This window comes from Rhinatrema bivittatum, chromosome 12, assembly GCF_901001135.1.
Source record: "Rhinatrema bivittatum chromosome 12, aRhiBiv1.1, whole genome shotgun sequence".
NCBI lineage: Eukaryota > Metazoa > Chordata > Amphibia > Gymnophiona > Rhinatrematidae > Rhinatrema > Rhinatrema bivittatum.
In genome coordinates, this window is record NC_042626.1 from 1,237,226 (window position 1) to 1,256,381 (window position 19,156).

The 19,156-nt window shown below is 47.5% G+C and overlaps 1 protein-coding gene and 1 long non-coding RNA gene across 3 annotated transcripts in view; one reads left to right on the forward strand and one right to left on the reverse strand.

Moving 5' to 3' along the window:
- Window positions 1-6,433: 6,433 nt before the first annotated feature.
- Window positions 6,434-19,156, forward strand: part of PSMA5 (proteasome subunit alpha 5) — a 36,074-nt gene continuing 23,351 nt past the window's right edge. Inside the window, exons 1-3 of the mRNA XM_029573780.1 lie at window positions 6,434-6,671; window positions 9,888-9,954; window positions 14,901-15,027. Coding sequence (XP_029429640.1) covers window positions 6,643-6,671; window positions 9,888-9,954; window positions 14,901-15,027 — 223 coding nt within the window. The 5' untranslated portion in view covers window positions 6,434-6,642. The remainder of the gene's footprint in view (window positions 6,672-9,887; window positions 9,955-14,900; window positions 15,028-19,156) is intronic.
- Window positions 9,360-19,156, reverse strand: part of LOC115074381 — a 49,517-nt gene continuing 39,720 nt past the window's right edge. For both annotated transcript variants that reach the window (XR_003852231.1, XR_003852229.1), the window contains exon 3: window positions 9,360-9,628. This is a non-coding gene — a long non-coding RNA (uncharacterized LOC115074381). The remainder of the gene's footprint in view (window positions 9,629-19,156) is intronic.

Here is a 19,156-nt window from a genome sequence, read left to right on the forward strand (position 1 = left end):
GTCCAGGGTGTTGCCAGAATGTAGTGCCATTTTCACTATAGTGGTGGACAGAGTAGTGCTTTAGAAAACACAAATAGTAGTAGTAGTAGGTGGTGAGAGAGAAGAGTGGGCATCAAGCACCGCGTAGCAGGGACAATTACAGTTGTCTGCCTTAAGCACTAAAATGTCTCAATATACTTCTTCTTGGTGGTTTTTTGATTGGAATTGTCTATTTTCTACTTTTTTTTTTGTTAAGCTCTGACTGGTCAAAGGGCTAAATGAAGCCTATTCTGAAGAAAGAAATTTTAAGTGGAGTTCTTCAGTCATTGGTTCTGGGTCTGTTAAATATCTTTGTGAAAATATTGTGGAGGGATTAGAAGATAACATTTATCGTTTTGCAAATTACATTAACATCTGCAACAAAGTGGTCATACCTGAAGGAGTAGAGAAAATGAGAAGTGCCCTAGAAAAACTTGCGTTTCATTGCCAAGAAGGGTAGAGTCATGCATTTGGACTACAGCAATCCAAAGGAGTTTTATGTGTTGGTGGGTGAAAGACTGAAGAATACAAACCGGGAGAGAGACCTTGGAGTGATGGTGTCTGATGATGTGAAGGTGGTGAAACAATATGATGTGAAGGTGGTGAAACAATATGATAAGGCAATAGCTAAGAGGAATAATCAACAGGAAAAAGGAGGTGATAATGCCCCTGTACAGATCCTTGGTAGGCTTCACAAGAACATAAGATTTGCTATACTGGGTCAGATCAAAGATCCATCATGCCCAGTATCCTATTTCCACAGTAGCCAATCCAGGTCACAGTACTTGGCGGGATCCCAAGGGAGTAGATAGATTCCCAGGGATAAGCAGTGGAGTTCCCCAATTCCACCTTAATAATGGTGTATGGCCTTTTTCTCCAGAAACTTGTCCAAACCATTTTTAAACCCAGCTACACTAATAGCTTTCACCACATCCTCCAGCAATAAATTCTAGAACTTAATTATGCATTGAATAAAAAAAATTATTTTCTCTTACTAGTTTTAAATGTATCACCTAGTAACTTAATTGGGTCTCTTAGTGTTAGAACATAAGAACATAAGAAATTGCCATGCTGGGTCAGACCAAGGGTCCATCAAGCCCAGCATCCTGTTTCCAACAGAGGCCAAACCAGGCCACAAGAACCTGGCAATTACCCAAACACTAAGAAGATCCCATGCTACTGATGCAATTAATAGCAGTGGTTATTCCCTAAGTAAATTTGATTAATAGCCGTTAATGGACTTCTCCTCCAAGAACTTATCCAAACCTTTTTTGAACCCAGCTACACTAACTGCACTAACCACATCCTCTGGCAACAAATTCCAAAGCTTCATTGTGCGTTGAGTGAAAAAGAATTTTCTCCGATTAGTCTTAAATGTGCCCCATGCTAACTTTATGGAATGCCCCCTAATCCTTCTATTATTCGAAAGTGTAAATAACCGAGTCACATCTACTCGTTCAAGACCTCTCATGATCTTAAAGACCTCTATCATATCCCCCCTCAGCCGTCTCTTCTCCAAGCTGAACAGCCCTAACCTCTTCAGCCTTTCCTCATAGGGGAGCTGTTCCATCCCCTTTATCATTTTGGTTGCCCTTCTCTGTACCTTCTCCTTTGCAACTATATCTTTTTTGAGATGCGGCGACCAGAACTGTACACAGTATTCAAGGTGGGGTCTCACCATGGAGCGATACAGAGGCATTATGACATTTTCCGTTTTATTAACCATTCCGTTTTATTAACCAACAGGATAAACATCCTGCATGAGACTAAATACAAAATTGAATCTTTATGGGTAGAAATCCCTTGTGTATCAGGGAAGACTACAGTGATAGGGGTATACTACCGTCCACCTGGTCAAGATGGTGAGATGGACAGTGAAATGCTAAGAGAAATTAGGGAAGCTAACCAAATTGGTAGTGCAGTAATAATGGGAGACTTCAATTACCCCAATATAGACTGGGTAAATGTATCATCGGGTCACGCTAGAGAGATAACGTTCCTGGATGGAATAAATGATAGCTTTATGGAGCAATTGGTTCAGGAACCGACGAGAGAGGGAGCAATTTTAGACCTAATTCTCAGTGGAGCACAGGACTTGGTGAGAGAGGTAACGGTGGTGGGGCCGCTTGGCAATAGTGATCATAATATGATCAAATTTGATTTAATGACTGGAAAAGGAACAGTGTGCAAATCCAAGGCTCTCGTGCTAAACTTTCAAAAGGGAAACTTTGATAAAATGAGAAAAATTGTTAGAAAAAAACTGAAAGGAGCAGCTACAAAAGTAAAAAATGTCCAAGAGGCGTGGTCATTGTTAAAAAATACCATTCTAGAAGCACAGTCCAGATGTATTCCACACATTAAGAAAGGTGGAAAGAAGGCAAAACGATTACCGGCATGGTTAAAAGGGGAGGTGAAAGAAGCTATTTTAGCCAAAAGATCTTCATTCAAAAATTGGAAGAAGGATCCAACAGAAGAAAATAGGATAAAGCATATACATTGGCAAGTTAAATGTAAGACATTGATAAGACAGGCTAAGAGAGAATTTGAAAAGAAGTTGGCTGTAGAGGCAAAAACTCACAGTAAAAACTTTTTTAAATATATCCGAAGCAGAAAGCCTGTGAGGGAGTCAGTTGGACCGTTAGATGATCGAGGGGTTAAAGGGGCACTTAGAGAAGATAAGGCCATCGCGGAAAGATTAAATGATTTCTTTGCTTCGGTGTTTACTGAAGAGGATGTTGGGGAGGTACCCGTAATGGAGAAGGTTTTCATGGGTAATGATTCAGATGGACTGAATCAAATCACGGTGAACCTAGAAGATGTGGTAGGCCTGATTGACAAACTGAAGAGTAGTAAATCACCTGGACCGGATGGTATACACCCCAGAGTTCTGAAGGAACTAAAAAATGAAATTTCAGACCTATTAGTAAAAATTTGTAACTTATCATTAAAATCATCCATTGTACCTGAAGACTGGAGGATAGCAAATGTAACCCCAATATTTAAAAAGGGCTCCAGGGGCGATCCGGGAAACTACAGACCGGTTAGCCTGACTTCAGTGCCAGGAAAAATAGTGGAAAGTGTTCTAAACATCAAAATCACAGAACATATAGAAAGACATGGTTTAATGGAACAAAGTCAGCATGGCTTTACCCAGGGCAAGTCTTGCCTCACAAATCTGCTTCACTTTTTTGAAGGAGTTAATAAACATGTGGATAAAGGTGAACCGGTAGATGTAGTATACTTGGATTTTCAGAAGGCGTTTGACAAAGTTCCTCATGAGAGGCTTCTAGGAAAAGTAAAAAGTCATGGGATAGGAGGCGATGTCCTTTCGTGGATTACAAACTGGCTAAAAGACAGGAAACAGAGAGTAGTATTAAATGGGCAATTTTCTTAGTGGAAGGGAGTGGACAGTGGAGTGCCTCAGGGATCTGTATTGGGACCCTTACTGTTCAATATATTTATAAATGATCTGGAAAGAAATACGACGAGTGAGATAATCAAATTTGCAGATGACACAAAATTGTTCAGAGTAGTTAAATCACAAGCAGATTGTGATAAATTGCAGGAAGACCTTGTGAGACTGGAAAATTGGGCATCCAAATGCCAGATGAAATTTAATGTGGATAAGTGCAAGGTGATGCATATAGGGAAAAATAACCCATGCTATAATTACACGATGTTGGGTTCCATATTAGGTGCTACAACCCAAGAAAGAGATCTAGGTGTCATAGTGGATAACACATTGAAATTGTCGGTTCAGTGTGCTGCGGCAGTCAAAAAAGCAAACAGAATGTTGGGAATTATTAGAAAAGGAATGATGAATAAAACGGAAAATGTCATAATGCCTCTGTATCGCTCCATGGTGAGACCGCACCTTGAATACTGTGTACAATTCTGGTCGCCGCATCTCAAAAAAGATATAATTGCGATGAAGAAGGTACAGAGAAGGGCAACCAAAATGATAAGGGGATGGAACAACTCCCCTATGAGGAAAGACTAAAGAGGTTAGGACTTTTCAGCTTGGAGAAGAGACGACTGAGGGGGGATATGATAGAGGTGTTTAAAATCATGAGAGGTCTAGAACGGGTAGATGTGAATCGGTTATTTACACTTTCGGATAGTAGAAAGACTAGGGGACACTCCATGAAGTTAGCATGGGGCACATTTAAAACTAATCGGAGAAAGTTCTTTTTTACTCAACGCACAATTAAACTCTGGAATTTGTTGCCAGAGAATGTGGTTCGTGCAGTTAGTATAGCTGTGTTTAAAAAAGGATTGGATAAGTTCTTGGAGGAGAAGTCCATTACCTGCTATTAAGTTCACTTAGAGAATAGCCACTGCCATTAGCAATGGTTACATGGAATAGACTTAGTTTTTGGGTACTTGCCAGGTTCTTATGGCCTGGATTGGCTACTGTTGGAAACAGGATGCTGGGCTCGATGGACCCTTGGTCTGACCCAGTATGGCATTTTCTTATGTTCTTATGTTCCTTCCTAATAATTCCTAACATTGTTTGCTTTTTTGACTGCTGCAGCACACTGAGCGGATGATTTTAAAGTATTATCCACTATGATGCCTAGATCTTTTTCCTGGGTGGTAGCTCCTAATATGGAACCTAACATCATGTAACTACAGCAAGGGTTATTTTTCCCTATATGCAACACCTTGCACTTGTCCACATTACATTTCATCTGCCATTTGGATGCCCAATCTTCCAGTCTTGCAAGATCTTCCTGTAATGTATCACAATCCGCTTGTGATTTAACTACTCTGAATATTTATTTATTTATTTATTTACAAATCTTTATATACCGACTTTCCTCAAAAAGAATAATTTTGTATCATCCGCAAATTTGATAACCTCACTCCTCGTATTCCTTTCCAGATCATTTATAAATATATTGAAAAGCACTGGTCCAAGTACAGAGCCCTGAGGCACTCCACTGTTTACCCTTTTCCACTGAGAAAATTGACCATTTAATCCTACTCTCTGTTTCCTGTCTTTTAACCAGTTTGTAATCCACGAAAGGACATCACCTCACCTGGCATACTGTGTCAGCGCTGAAGACCACATGTCAGAAAAGATAGGACAGAATGGAAGGAATCTAGAGAAAGGCAGCCAAAAAATGTGATATGTATGGAAACTCATGCGAGATGAGATTGAAGGGGGCTTAATATGTCTGCCCTGGAAGAGAGAAGAGACAGGGGTGAAATGATACAGACCTTCAATACCTGAAAGGAATGAATGCTGCACAAAATTAAATATTTTCTGATGGAAAGGAAGCTGTAACCTAGGTGTCATGATATGAAACTCCAAGGGCGAAGGTTCTGTAACAGTGTCAGGAAATATTTCTACACAGAAAGAGTGGTGGATGCATGGAATGTCCTTCTGGAAGAGGTGGTGAAGATGAGAACACAATCATGGAATTCAGAAGGGTGTAGGGTAAACAAGAGGATCTTTGGTGGCTAGAGGAAGGAAATGAAGAAATAGGGTAACTTTTCTCTTCCACCTTGGAAGTAGCTTGCATGGAGCAGCATTTGCTATTACCTCCCCCAAATAAAAACTGGCTGGGCAAACTAGATTGAGCACATTGGTCTTTATCTGTCCTCTTTCTCTATATTATAACTATAGTAAGATAAATTCAGCACAATTAGGAATGTAAAACGTTTAAAATTAAAATGATCAGACATTTCAGAACTAACATGAAAGCACTGATGGCGGCCACATTGTTTTATTTTTTTTTCTGGTAAATGTAATCTTTTATTCATTCAAATTCTGATATGAGGAAGAGAGTATTAACTCTTGAAAGTTAGTCAAGAAATGTATTGTTAGTCTAATAAGAAGGGAATCACCTGATATTATTTTGTTTACTTTTATCTCTGTGCATGCAAGTGAATGAACAAGGCAACCACATAAGTTTAACCAAGGGGAAGATATAAGATACCGGTATGTTGTTATAAATTGAGTTCTTGTTCCACAAACAGTGTTGCAGTATGAGCTTTCAAGATCGGTGGGGAGTTTCTGCCAGGTCGACCTGGAAACGTTTAAACTTGCTTCATTTTCCCCATTGTAGCAGGAGTACCCGATAGTTTTTGTTTTTTTAATAGAAAATTCCCATGTTCAAGGCCACCGGCTGTCCTTGAGACTCGAATAAGGTATCACAGCCTGTAAAGATTACACTTTTTTTCCACTACCTAAAACTCTGAAGTTCCCCAAAAAGTTGAGCATCAGTCTACGGCAGCAGTGTACACAGCACTAGAAGATTTTATTTTCCTGGAAATGCTGATGAAGTGAAATCTAGGTACAGAGTTCTTGCAAAATACAAGGAGACATTGACTCTCAGACGTCACTTCATAACGTGCTCCAAGTCAAGAAAGCAGCGCCGCTGCAATGCAGGCAGCCGGCAGCGCGGGCACCAGAACTCCAGCTCCCAGAATGCCGTGTGCCAGCATCCGGCCCCGCCTTCTCCGGATGTCCGATGGCTGGCGGCGGCGGCGCATGCGCAGGTGGTGCTGGTGAAGCGTGGGAAGCCGGCAGGGCAGCGGCGGACTCGGCGGTGCTTCTCCCGGGCTTTGCATCTCTTTTTGCCGCAGGCACCGCAGTGCAGCCCCCGCTCTCCCAGGATGTTCCTGACGAGGTCCGAGTATGACCGGTGAGTCCCGGCGAGGGCGGCGCGGTGTGGGCCGGGCTGCGGCCTGGCTGCTTCGTCACGGTCCCGGGCTACAGCAGCTGCGGCCTCTGCAGCGCTTCCTTCTTCTATAGGCCCGAGAAATACAGCCCTCTCCCCCCCTCACATCAAGACCTCTCCCCCCTCACATCAAGCCCTCTCCCCTATAACCTTCTCACGCCAACCCTACTCTCAATCCCCGCGCTCCAGCTTAAAAACCCTCTCCCTCCAGCTCATTACCCCTCGACCCCAAACCACTCTCCCACCAGCTCAATACCCCTCGACCCCAAACCACTCTCCCACCACCTCAGTACCCCTCGACCCCAAACCACTCTCCCACCACCTCAGTACCCCTCGACCCCAAACCACTCTCCCACCACCTCAGTACCCCTCGACCCCAAACCACTCTCCCACCAGCTCAATACCCCTCGACCCCCAAACCACTCTCCCACCAGCTCAATACCCCTCGACCCCAAACCACTCTCCCACCACCTCAGTACCCCTCGACCCCAAACCACTCTCCCACCACCTCAGTACCCCTCGACCCCAAACCACTCTCCCACCAGCTCAATACCCCTCGACCCCAAACCACTCTCCCACCACCTCAGTACCCCTCGACCCCAAACCACTCTCCCACCAGCTCAATACCCCTCGACCCCAAACCACTCTCCCACCAGCTCAATACCCCTCGACCCCAAACCACTCTCCCACCACCTCAGTACCCCTCGACCCCAAACCACTCTCCCACCACCTCAGTACCCCTCGACCCCAAACCACTCTCCCTCCAGCTCAATACCCCTCGACCCCAAACCACTCTCCCACCACCTCAGTACCCCTCGACCCCAAACCACTCTCCCACCAGCTCAATACCCCTCGACCCCAAACCACTCTCCCACCAGCTCAATACCCCCTCGACCCCAAACCACTCTCCCACCACCTCAGTACCCCTCGACCCCAAACCACTCTCCCACCAGCTCAGTACCCCTCGACCCCAAACCACTCTCCCACCACCTCAGTACCCCTCGACCCCAAACCACTCTCCCACCAGCTCAATACCCCTCGACCCCAAACCACTCTCCCACCAGCTCAATACCCCTCGACCCCAAACCACTCTCCCACCAGCTCAATACCCCTCGACCCCAAACCACTCTCCCTTCAGCTCAATACCCCTCGACCCCAAACCACTCTCCCTTCAGCTCAATACCCCTCGACCCCAAACCACTCTCCCACCAGCTCAATACCCCTCGACCCCAAACCACTCTCCCACCACCTCAGTACCCCTCGACCCCCAAACCACTCTCCCACCACCTCAGTACCCCTCGACCCCAAACCACTCTCCCACCACCTCAGTACCCCTCGACCCCAAACCACTCTCCCACCAGCTCAATACCCCTCGACCCCAAACCACTCTCCCACCAGCTCAATACCCCTCGACCCCAAACCACTCTCCCACCAGCTCAATACCCCTCGACCCCAAACCACTCTCCCACCAGCTCAATACCCCTCGACCCCAAACCACTCTCCCTCCAGCTCAATACCCCTCGACCCCAAACCACTCTCCCACCACCTCAGTACCCCTCGACCCCAAACCACTCTCCCACCAGCTCAGTACCCCTCGACCCCAAACCACTCTCCCACCAGCTCAGTACCCCTCGACCCCAAACCACTCTCCCACCAGCTCAGTACCCCTCGACCCCAAACCACTCTCCCACCAGCTCAGTACCCCTCGACCCCAAACCACTCTCCCACCAGCTCAGTACCCCTCGACCCCAAACCACTCTCCCACCAGCTCAGTACCCCCTCGACCCCAAACCACTCTCCCACCAGCTCAGTACCCCTCGACCCCAAACCACTCTCCCACCAGCTCAGTACCCCTCGACCCCAAACCACTCTCCCACCAGCTCAGTACCCCTCGACCCCAAACCACTCTCCCACCAGCTCAATAGCCCTCGACCCCAAACCACTCTCCCACCAGCTCAATAGCCCTCGACCCCAAACCACTCTCCCACCAGCTCAATAACCCTCGACCCCAAACCACTCTCCCACCACCTCAATAACCCTCTCTCCCCAACAATCCTCCCCTCTGCTCAATAACCCTCTCACTCCAACTTCCCTCCTCCCACCTCTGTACCTCCAGTTCAATAATCCTCTCTCCCCAACTCCTCTCCAACCCCTCCCACAGCTCAATAACTCACACCCTCTTTCCCCCTCTCTACCTCTAACTTAACCCTTTCCCCAATCCCCTTCCTTCCCTCATCCCCTCTCCCACCAGCTCAATAACTCTCACCCCAACCCCCTCCCTCAACTATTCTCCAACCAGCTCAAAAACCCTCTCAACCCAACTCCTCACTTCCTCAACACTTCTCACCCCCAGCTCAAGAACCCTCTGCCCCCACATCCCTCCTTACCTTCCCAAACCCCTGTTTAATAACCTTCAGTCTCTCATCCCATCCCCCCCCCACCAACATTTCTCCCCAATCCCTGTCTGCTGCCCTGCCACCCCCTACTGATATCTCTTCTCTCAGTAACTCTCCACAACAAACCCTTTCCTACTCCTATTTCTCCAGCAACCTCAAGTGACTCATCTAGAAGTTTTGACAGTAGCCTGAGCCTGACTCAGCAATGCGAGCAGAGCAGGAAGGGGAGGAAGAATAAGACTTGGGAGGGTTAAAGAGACAAATTTTAATTTAACAAGTTTGCTTCTAAAGGGACAACATAGGGAAATCACTTTACAAGGCTTTGATAGGCATTTTCTCTAATCAGTAAACAGCCAAGACTGAAATGGTATAACTTGAAAGTAGCTCCTCCAGTGAGTTTGTTCTTTCATGTGCAATAGGTGTATCTTCCATTGCAGCGTTCACGTGGCAGCATTGCCGTATTATAGAGACTGTTGTTCCTCCGGTTTGAATGGCTTCTTGCTCAAAGTCCCAGAGCATATTCTCCTTTCATCCAAATGGAAAATAGCATTAGATAAAGCAATCAGAATTGTATTTATTCATTTTAGATGCCTACAACAGTGGTAATTGTGATTGGTAGTGTTAACTTAAAAATGAATATAAGGGGAGCCCAATGTTAGCCAACCATGTAGTTACGAGATAATAACTCAGTCTTTGTTTAAAGTTGCAGCTTTTTGGGCTGCTTTCATCATGGCTCAGGATGATTTTGAAACAATTATTTGCTCCTGTTTGTTTTTTGTTGCAGGGGTGTGAACACCTTTTCTCCAGAAGGGAGATTGTTCCAAGTAGAATATGCCATTGAAGCTATAAAGGTATGGAACCTAATGCTGATTGTGTGCCGCACACTTATCCTATTGGGCTTTCCTTGGTTGGTGGGGGTGTGCGAGATGGAAGCAGTGTCACATTTCTTACTGATGTGTTATAATATGGCAAAAACAGTCTAAAGAAAAAGTGAAAGTAAACAGAGTTTGTGAAACTGAAAGTCCAAAAGGTATGAAGCAGCAGAATCTGACCATGAAAGATAGCAAGGGAGGAAAACTGATCTGCCAGAGGGTGGAGGGAGAGAGCTAGGTCTTGTCAGATGAATCTGATCAGTTTCTTTCACTGGATGACCAGAGAGTTGGCTCAGGGGAGAGCTAGATATAGGGTATTTGGATTTCAGTGGACGATGACCTCCCAGGGGACCTTTTCGGTGGATTTTGTGCTGTTATTGCATAAGGATTATTTGGCCTGGAAAGCCACGGGGTGGCAGGGGTTCGAGCCTGACTCCATATCCAGGCTGTGGGCCAAGAAGAGAGCTAGGGTCTCATTATTTTCAGGGGTTACCAGGGTTTGGTGAGCCTTTGGGGGGGGGGGGGGGCCCTTATTTATTTATTTATTTATTTATTTATTTAATTCTTTTCTATACTGTCGTTCATGACGCATGTCATATCACATCGGTTTACATCAAACATTGGAATTTAACATTAGCATTAATCGTAGCGAGAGTGCTACTGATAGAATTAAGAGAGGAGGTAAGTTGTAGTGCTCTGCGGCGGAGAAGTTTTTGGACATTTCCGAGGTCAGAGAGCCGGCTGGAGCAGATTGTCCTAATGTGGATCCTTCCGGGGGGTGGGGGGAGCAGAATCCGGAGGAAGGACAGGGGAAGGCCCACCTGTGGAAGGGGACGATCCTAAGGTGGTGCGTCTGTTCCCCAGGGACCCCTGATTCCCTATGCATTGGCGGAGTTAGGAATAAAAGTTCCACAGGACGCGTCTAATCATGAGGAGGTGGATCTGGTCAGGGCTGGCCTAAGGTGTCCCGTGAGTGTTTCCTTTTCATAAGTCCGTAAAGAAGCTAGTAGTCAGAGAGACACCCTGGAGATAGGCTTGAAGGTTGGAAGGGCTATGGATAAGTTATATCCTTTGCCTGAGGACATGCTGGAACTCTTGCGACTTCCGAAGGTAGATGCCTCGGTGTTGTCCATGACCAAGACGACTACCTTCCCAGTGGCCAGTGCTGCAGCTTTGAAGGATCTGCAGCATAAGAAGCTGCAGATCCACCTGAAGAAGATTTTTGAAGCGTCTGCGCTGAGCATATGAGCTGCAGTATGCAGCAGGTTTATGCTTCGAGCTGGGCTGCTTAGGACTGGTCTATGTCCTCCCAGAAGGCAAAGCAGACGGAACGGCTGGAAGCTGTGGTAGCCTATGGCACAGATGCATTGTATGTCCTCATCAGGACATCCTCTAGGACATTGATGTCTGTGGTCTAGGCCAGGAGACTCCTTTTGGTTGTGGAACTGATCAGTGGATGTCTCGTCCAAATCCCAGTTAGGAATGTTGCCCTTTAAGGGAAGATTGGAGGATCTGATAAAACATCTCGGAAAGAATAAGGTGCCTAAGGGAGCAAGAATTTCCTCTCCTGTTTGCTCTCTGTTTCAAGGGAATTGACTGTTTCGGCAGGGGAGGTCTTTGGGAGGATCCCAGACACAAGCCTCGGGAAGGCAGCAATCCTAGAACCAATCCTTTTGATATAAAATCACACCCACAGAAGCAACACCTCCCCAAATGAAATCCAAAACATACGGCAGAGAGGGAAAACCAATTCTAATTTTTTAATTATTAAACAAATCACTCTACTGAGGAAGACTGTATCAGAATAAAGTCTCTCGCCCGCAATGGGCCCCAAACAGAATCAGCCATCTCAGCACTATATTTTTAGTCAGTGTTTTGTCAATAAATTATTGATTGACGTGTAAAGTAAAATATGTAGTTTACTGTCACCTCATATACTAAACATTCCTCCAACTGTTATGTTATCCTTTATTAAATTCCTACAAAAAATTCACTATTTAATTTAAATCGTAATCTAAATATATCTTGTTGTACGTATTAAAAACCAAATACTTAGCTCTCACTATGGCGTTTAGAAGTTACCCAACATGGACCACGTTTCGGCTACAAAAGCCTTCATCAGGAGAATCTTTATCTATATCCAAATAGACGCCTTCAGGATTACTCTCTCATCCGAGAAAGTTGTAAATACTCACTCCTAAAACCCTGATGGGTTAATGGCGCCGAAACATAGTCCATGTTGGGTAACTTCTAAACGCCATAGCGAGAGCTAAGTATTTGGTTTTTAATACGTACAAGATATATTTAGATTACGATTTAAATGAAATAGTGAATTTTTTGTAGGAATTTAATAAAGAAGGATAACATAACAGTTGGAGAAATATTTAGTATATGAGATGACGGTAAATGCCGAGACGGCTGATACTGTCTGGGGCCCATTGCGGGCGAGAGACTTTATTCTGATACAGTCTTCCTCAGTAGAGTGATTTGTTTAATAATTAAAAAATTAGAATTGGTTTTCCCTCTCTGCCGTATGTTTCGGACCAATCCTTTTGAGTCAGGAAGACTCTGGCCAGGGAGGCACTGGAGCCAGATCCACAGAATGAGGTGAGGCTGGGCCACACCTCCATCTTGGTTTTAGGGGGTCGGTTGACTCTTTTTTTACGAGGAGAGGGCCAAAATCACTACGGACCTGCGGGTCTTAAGCGTGATAAGGCAAGGTTATGCTTCAGAATTTGCGCGTCCGCTAAGGGATCTATTCGTGGTCTCCCCTTGCGCATCCATGCAAAAAAAGAGAGGCGTGGCAGACACTTGTTCTTTAGATGCTGGGAGTCATCGTTCTCATTCCCATGGAAGAACATGGGACGCGGCATTGCTCCATTTACTTCATGGTTCCAAACAGAAGGGTCTTTTTTTGTCCAATTCTGGATATGAAGAAGGTGAACGCAGCTCTCAAGGTTCCTCATTTTCGTATGGAAACTCTCCGCTCCGTTATTGCAGCAGTGCGCAAGGGGGAGTTCTTGGCATCCCTGGATCTGACCACGGCGTACTTGCGTATATAAATCTAACCCGACCATCAGAGTTTTCTATGGTTCAACATCTTTGCATGCATTTTCAATTTTGTGCCCTGCCGTTCGGGCTGGCAACGGCCCCCATGTATCTTCACCATGTTGATGGTGGTGGTGGCAGCGCTCAAGAAGGAGGGAGTGCTAGTGCACCCGTATCTGGACATCTGGCTCATTTGGGCAGAGTCGGAGACCCATTGCAGGCAAACGGTGGAGCTGGTTCTGCGGCGTTTGCGGTCACTCGGCTGGGTAGTCAATTGGTCCAAGAGTCATTCTGTCCCGTTGTAATTCTGGAGTCTACTTCGATACCAAGCTAGGGAAGGTTTTTCTTACTGAGGAGCGCATTGTCAAGTTGCACTCACAGGTTCGCGGACTGCTGGGATTATCTACAGGTTCTCGGCTCCATGGCGTCAATGTTGGAGTTTGTGCCTTGGGCGTTTGCTCATATGAGACCTCTGCAGATGTTATTGTCCCGGTGGAATCCATTGTCTGAGCAGTTTCAGCTTCTACTACTGCTTACAGAGTTAGCCAGATCCAGTCTCTCATGGTGGCTTGGTCGGGTCCACTTGTTTTGAGGGGTTGACTTGGAAGTTCCGCAGTGGTCAGTGGTTACCACAGATGTTACCCTCTCTGGAGCAGTCGGTGCAAGGTCAGTGGAGGAAGCCTCATGGTCTTTCACCTGCTTAGAGACGAAAGCACTGCGGTTGGTCCTGTGTGCGTTTCTCCCTTTCTTGCGCGGCCGGCCAGTCAGTCTTGTCTGACAATGCAACGACAGTGGCTTATATCAACAAGCAGGGTGGTACCAAGAGTCTAACGGTGGCTCAGGATCTAATGCAGTGGGCGGAGCGGCATTTGCAGTTGATAGCAGCCTCTCACATATCCAGGACCGACAATGTTCAGATGGATTTTCTCAACTGTCAACGGCTGGATCCTGGAGAGTGGGAGCAGTTGGAGGAAGCAATGGCTCTCATCTGTTGTAGCTGGGGCAAGTCTTGCCTGGATTTAATGGCAACTTAGAAAAATGCCACCATGCTGCTTCAGTCGCAGAAGAGTGTGTGGAGCAGAGGGAGTAGACTCCTTGGCTGCACAACATTCTGCTATATGTGCTTCCTCCGTGGCCGCTGGTGGGCAAGATCCTGTGTTGGGTGGAGGTTCACTCGGGAGACGTGATTCTGGTAGCTCCGGAGTCTGGGTTCATCCTATTCACATTGCAGGCTGTGCAGCAGGGATGGGATGGAGGCTGGCATTCTGCTGCCCTCTGTGACCTGTGCCATTTCCTCTAATCTCTCCCTTGCTGTATGTGATCATCTTAAGTGGCACTGGGCAGTATAAATCTGGGTTCATCCTATTCACATTGCAGGCTGTGCAGCAGGGACGGGATGGAGGCTGGCATTCTGCTGCCCTCTGTGACCTGTGCCATCTCCTCTAATCTCTGCCTTGCTGTATGTGATCATCTTAAGGTCTCAGGCCCAAGGGACGATGCCTTTATTACAGTCACCGAAGAAGGAAGAGCAGAACAGACATTTTTAAAATTAGGAAAAAAATCAATATAAGCCCCAAAAAAGGCAACAAAAATTAGGAAAGGAAAACTTCCCAAAACAAGAGAACTTTGTGTTGGTGGGTTTGTGGGGTTTTTTTTTTTGCAATAACAAAAATATCTTCCCTGGATCCTAAAAACTTGACTGGTTACCTACATTTTGAAAGTATTTTTCCATCCTTGCTTGTACTGTACCTCTCTAAAGCTGGTATCAGTGAAACAATGATGGACTTTCAGGGAGGTTTTGGGGACAGAATTGAGTGCATTGCTTGTAATTCCCCTCACGTCTCTGGGCTGATACTTTTCTTTTTCTTTTTTTTTAGCTTGGTTCTACAGCAATTGGCATTCAAACCTCAGAGGGTGTATGTTTGGCAGTAGAGAAGAGGATCACCTCTCCACTCATGGAGCCCAGCAGCATTGAGAAGATTGTAGAAATCGATTCTCATATAGGTAAGGGTGGACCTTGCAGAACATAAGAACATGCCATACTGGGTCAGACCCAGAGTCCATCAAGCCCAGCATCCTGTTTCCAACAGTGGCCAATCCAGGCCATAAGAACCTGGCAAGTACCCAAACACTAAGTCTATTCCATGTTAAACCATTGCTAATGGCAGTGGCTATTCTCTAAGTGACCTTAATAGCAGGTAATGGACTTCTCCTCCAAGAACTTATCCAATCCTTTTTTAAGCCCAGCTACACTAACGGCACTAACCACATAAAGGATGACTTGCTTCCTTCTGCGGAAGGGGATTATGTGACTGGTGTTCTCTTCTTTGGCTGTGCTGGACGTTAGCAGATGCCCCAGTGCAGATCTGTCTGCTGCACCACTTGTGAAATTCATTGGTTGCCAGTCCGGATGTGATGCAAATTCAAAGTCTTGGTGCTTAGTTTTTAAGATTTTTATGGTGTTTGGGCCCAGTTCATATGTCCAATAGGATCTCATGGAAACATTCTTTACAAAACATATGTTCACAGTATGGTGTCCAACTTCAACTTCAAGAGGGGATTTCATCAAGATAGATGACAAAATCGGTCTTTCCCTGTACGGAGCAGGATCAGTCCAGACCGTGGGTTATGTCCCCCTTCCAGCAGATGGAGTCAGAGCAAAAACTGAGAGGGCGGTCCCTGATAACTGGTGCGCCCTCTGTAAACCTTCAGTATTTCTCTGACTCCAGCAGATTCGGGTTGCACCTTCGGTTCTCCCATTTCCTTTCTGTGAGAATAGTCTTTGCTGATTTATTTTTCCTGTTTTCTTAACACTTTTTACTTGGATGGATCTTATTTAAAAAAGAAAAGAAAGGTGAAGGCTTTTCATTGAAGCTTTGCTCTACCTTCTTTGGCTGTCCTGCTGCAGGCAGAGCTTTCATTCAGTGGCAGACCTGTCATCTTTTGTATTTACTGCTGTATCATTTTGGGGGTAAGTTTGTTAACTTTCCTTTTACAGGGCTGTCATTTGCTGCCTTTAGGGGTGAAGTTGGTGGTCCAACCTCTCCCTCTCGATATCGACCCGCTGCCCGGAGAGGTCGTTTCCTCAGGGCAGCCCCTAAGCTTCAGAGACGCGACATCCCTCTGGCTTGGGGAAAAAAAACGGAATGGGTCGTTAAAGTTAGGCAGCGCAGGACTTTGATTTCGTTCCTGCTGTCGAAGGTTTTCGGAGGTCTGGGTTCCGAGCCCTTCTTTACTTGCCTCCATGCAGCAGCTGATGCGATGCAGCGCCTGCGGGGAGCCCGGATTGCGGCTCTCCCGGGAAGTCCTGTGCGCTTGGTGCCTCCCCAGCAGAGAGGGCACCTCGAGCCCTAGACGACAGTCTGTTTCACGCGCAAATGCGGGCCAGGCTCTGAGGAGATCAGCCCCGTTCCTGTCCAATGCGGGAACGGCGGCCATCTTGGATCCACTACTTGCTGCTCCAGTGCTGCCTCCCGGGGATTCAGACCGGGACGGACCTCATTCTCCTCCGGTTCTCTTTCCGGCGCACCTCTCCGACGCAGAGCCACCCTCAGAGGACTCTCTCCCCCCCCCCCCCCCCCCCCCCTCCGGCCATCCCTCCCCTGGAGCCTTTTTCCGCAGAATTTATTCTGCTGATGCATGGGGCTTATTTGGAAAGACTCAGCCAGCACCAGGATGCGGTTTTGGCTCCCCCTCCTCCTAAAGTGGTCAGTCTGGGGGAACTCCCAGACATGGCAGGGGGGCCTCGGGGATCGGTACAGTCATGGCTCGGTACAGCACCAGTATTTCTGACCCTGCCGTTCCAGTGGCCCTTTCGGGATCCTCTAGGGTTCAGCCGGTTGCCCATCCAACCAGTCCTGACCCAACACCCTCTGTGCAAGTTGAAGGGGATGTTCCTCGGGTTCTACGCCTTTTCCAGAGCAATGAGATGGTTCAGCTTATCACACATGTCTGGCCGGATTAGATATTGAGCCCTCCAGGAGGCTCCTGCTGCCAGCACTGCACTGAAGAGAGGGGATCCCGCCCTACCAGGGCTCATGCCACCTTCGAAGACTTTTCCTTTTCATCCTAAGCTCCTCCAATTGCTGTCCAGGGGGTGGGAGACTCCGGAGGCCTCTCTGTGGGTTGGCAGAGTGATGGACAAACTGTATCCACTCCCCGAGGAGTCCCTGGAACTACTTAAGGTACTGAAGGTGGGTGCGTCGGTATCAGCAGTCACGGCTAGGACACCTATTCCTGTGACTGGAGGAGCAGCCCTCAGGGATTTGCAGGACCGCAAATTTGAGGTGTATTTGAAGAGAGCGTTTGAGGCGTCCGCCTTGGGAGTTCGGGCTGCTGTTTGTAGCTCCCTGATGCAGCGTGCATGACTCCGGTGGGTCCAACTACTACTCCGGACTCAGGACCTGCCTCCAGGGGAGGCACAACAGGCGGAAAGGCTAGAAGCCGTCATAGCATATGGCGCAGACGCGCTGTATGATTTTCTCCGGGTGCTGGTCAGATCTATGGTTTCTGTAGTCTCAGCTCGGCGCCTCCTCTGACTCAGGACCTGGTCTGCGGATTCCTCCTCCTAGTCTCAACTCTGCTTCCTTCCCTTCAAGGGTAAGTTATTGTTTGGAGAGGAGATGGAGCAACTTATGTACCTTATGCTCACTCCATGAGCATAAGGTACATAAGTTACCGGAAGATCGTCCTCGGAGATCCAGAAGGTACAGCTCCATGCGGAACCATTTCAGAGGACAACGGCGCTTCCGCAAGGTGCGGCCAGTGTCTAGATCTCAGTCCTGGTTTCATTCCTTTCGGGGATGAAGATCAGCCTGAGATACCCTTGCCCAAGGGACTGCCACTACATCTTCACAATGAAACATTGTCGGCCCACTCTTTGATTCCCCGGATAGGACGACGCCTGTCGCTCTTCTAAGAGGAGTGGGTCACAATCACCTCAGACCAGGGTGTCCTGGATATTCTACAGCGCGGTTATGCTTTAGAATTTGCTCGACCTCTGACAGGGTTGTCTTTTCTCCGTGCGGACTAAGGAAACAGGGCGCAGTACGTCAGACGTTAGACCGCCTCCTGGATCTGGGAGCCATTCTTCCGGTGCCACTACCGGAACAAGGACTCGGCCATTATTCCGTCTACTTTGTAGCCCCCAAGCAAGAAGGCTCCTTCCGACCGATCCTGGATCTCAAGATGGTCAACAGGACGCTCAAGATACCACAGTTCAGAATGGAAATTCTGCACTCAGGGATTGCTGTGGTGCACCGGGGAGAGTTCCTGGCGTCCTTGGACTTGATGGAGGCTTATCTTCATATACCCATCCTGAAGGAGCATCAGCGCCTCCTTCACTTCAAGATTTTGGGGCAGCACTTACAGTTCCAGGCCCTGCCATTCGGCCTGGCAACCGCTCCTCGCACTTTTACCAAGGTGATGGTAGTGGTGGCGGCGGCCCTGGGGAAGGAACGGATCCTGGTCCCTCGACTTTCTGGGAGCTCATTTAGACATCAAAGTAGGCACAGGCTCTCTTCGTCTGGAGCAGGCCCAATTGCTCCTTGCTCAGGTTCAGCGTTTCGGGACCTCAGACTTCCCACAGCCTGGGACTATCTCCAGTTGCTAGGTTCCATGGCCTCCATGACAGATGTTGTGCCTTGGGCCTTTGCCACATGCATCCCTTACAAAGAGCATTACTTTCCCATTGGAAGCTGGTATCTCAGGAATTTCAGGCTCCTCTGCTGATACCGCCCCTACCCAAGGACAGCCTGACCTGGTGGCTCGACCTGGATCATTTGCTTCGAGGAGTAGAGTTCGAGGTTCACAATGGGTACTCATTACAACAGACGCCAGCCTTACCGGCTGGGGCCAGTGTGCAATCGGCACTCGACGCAGGGTCAGTGGTCACCAGAACAGGCAACTTGGCCAATCCACTGTCTAGAGACAAGAGCGGTCTGTCTTGCACTGCAGCGTTTTCTGCCCCTAGCACAAGGCCGAGCAGTCCGGATCCTCTCCGACAACGCCACGACTGTGGCATACATCAATCGTCAGTGGGGAACAAGAAGTCTCCATGTGACTCGGGAGACGAACAAGCTGATGCCGTGGGCGGAACGCCACCTCATCTGGCGGCGTCTCACATTGCAGGGGT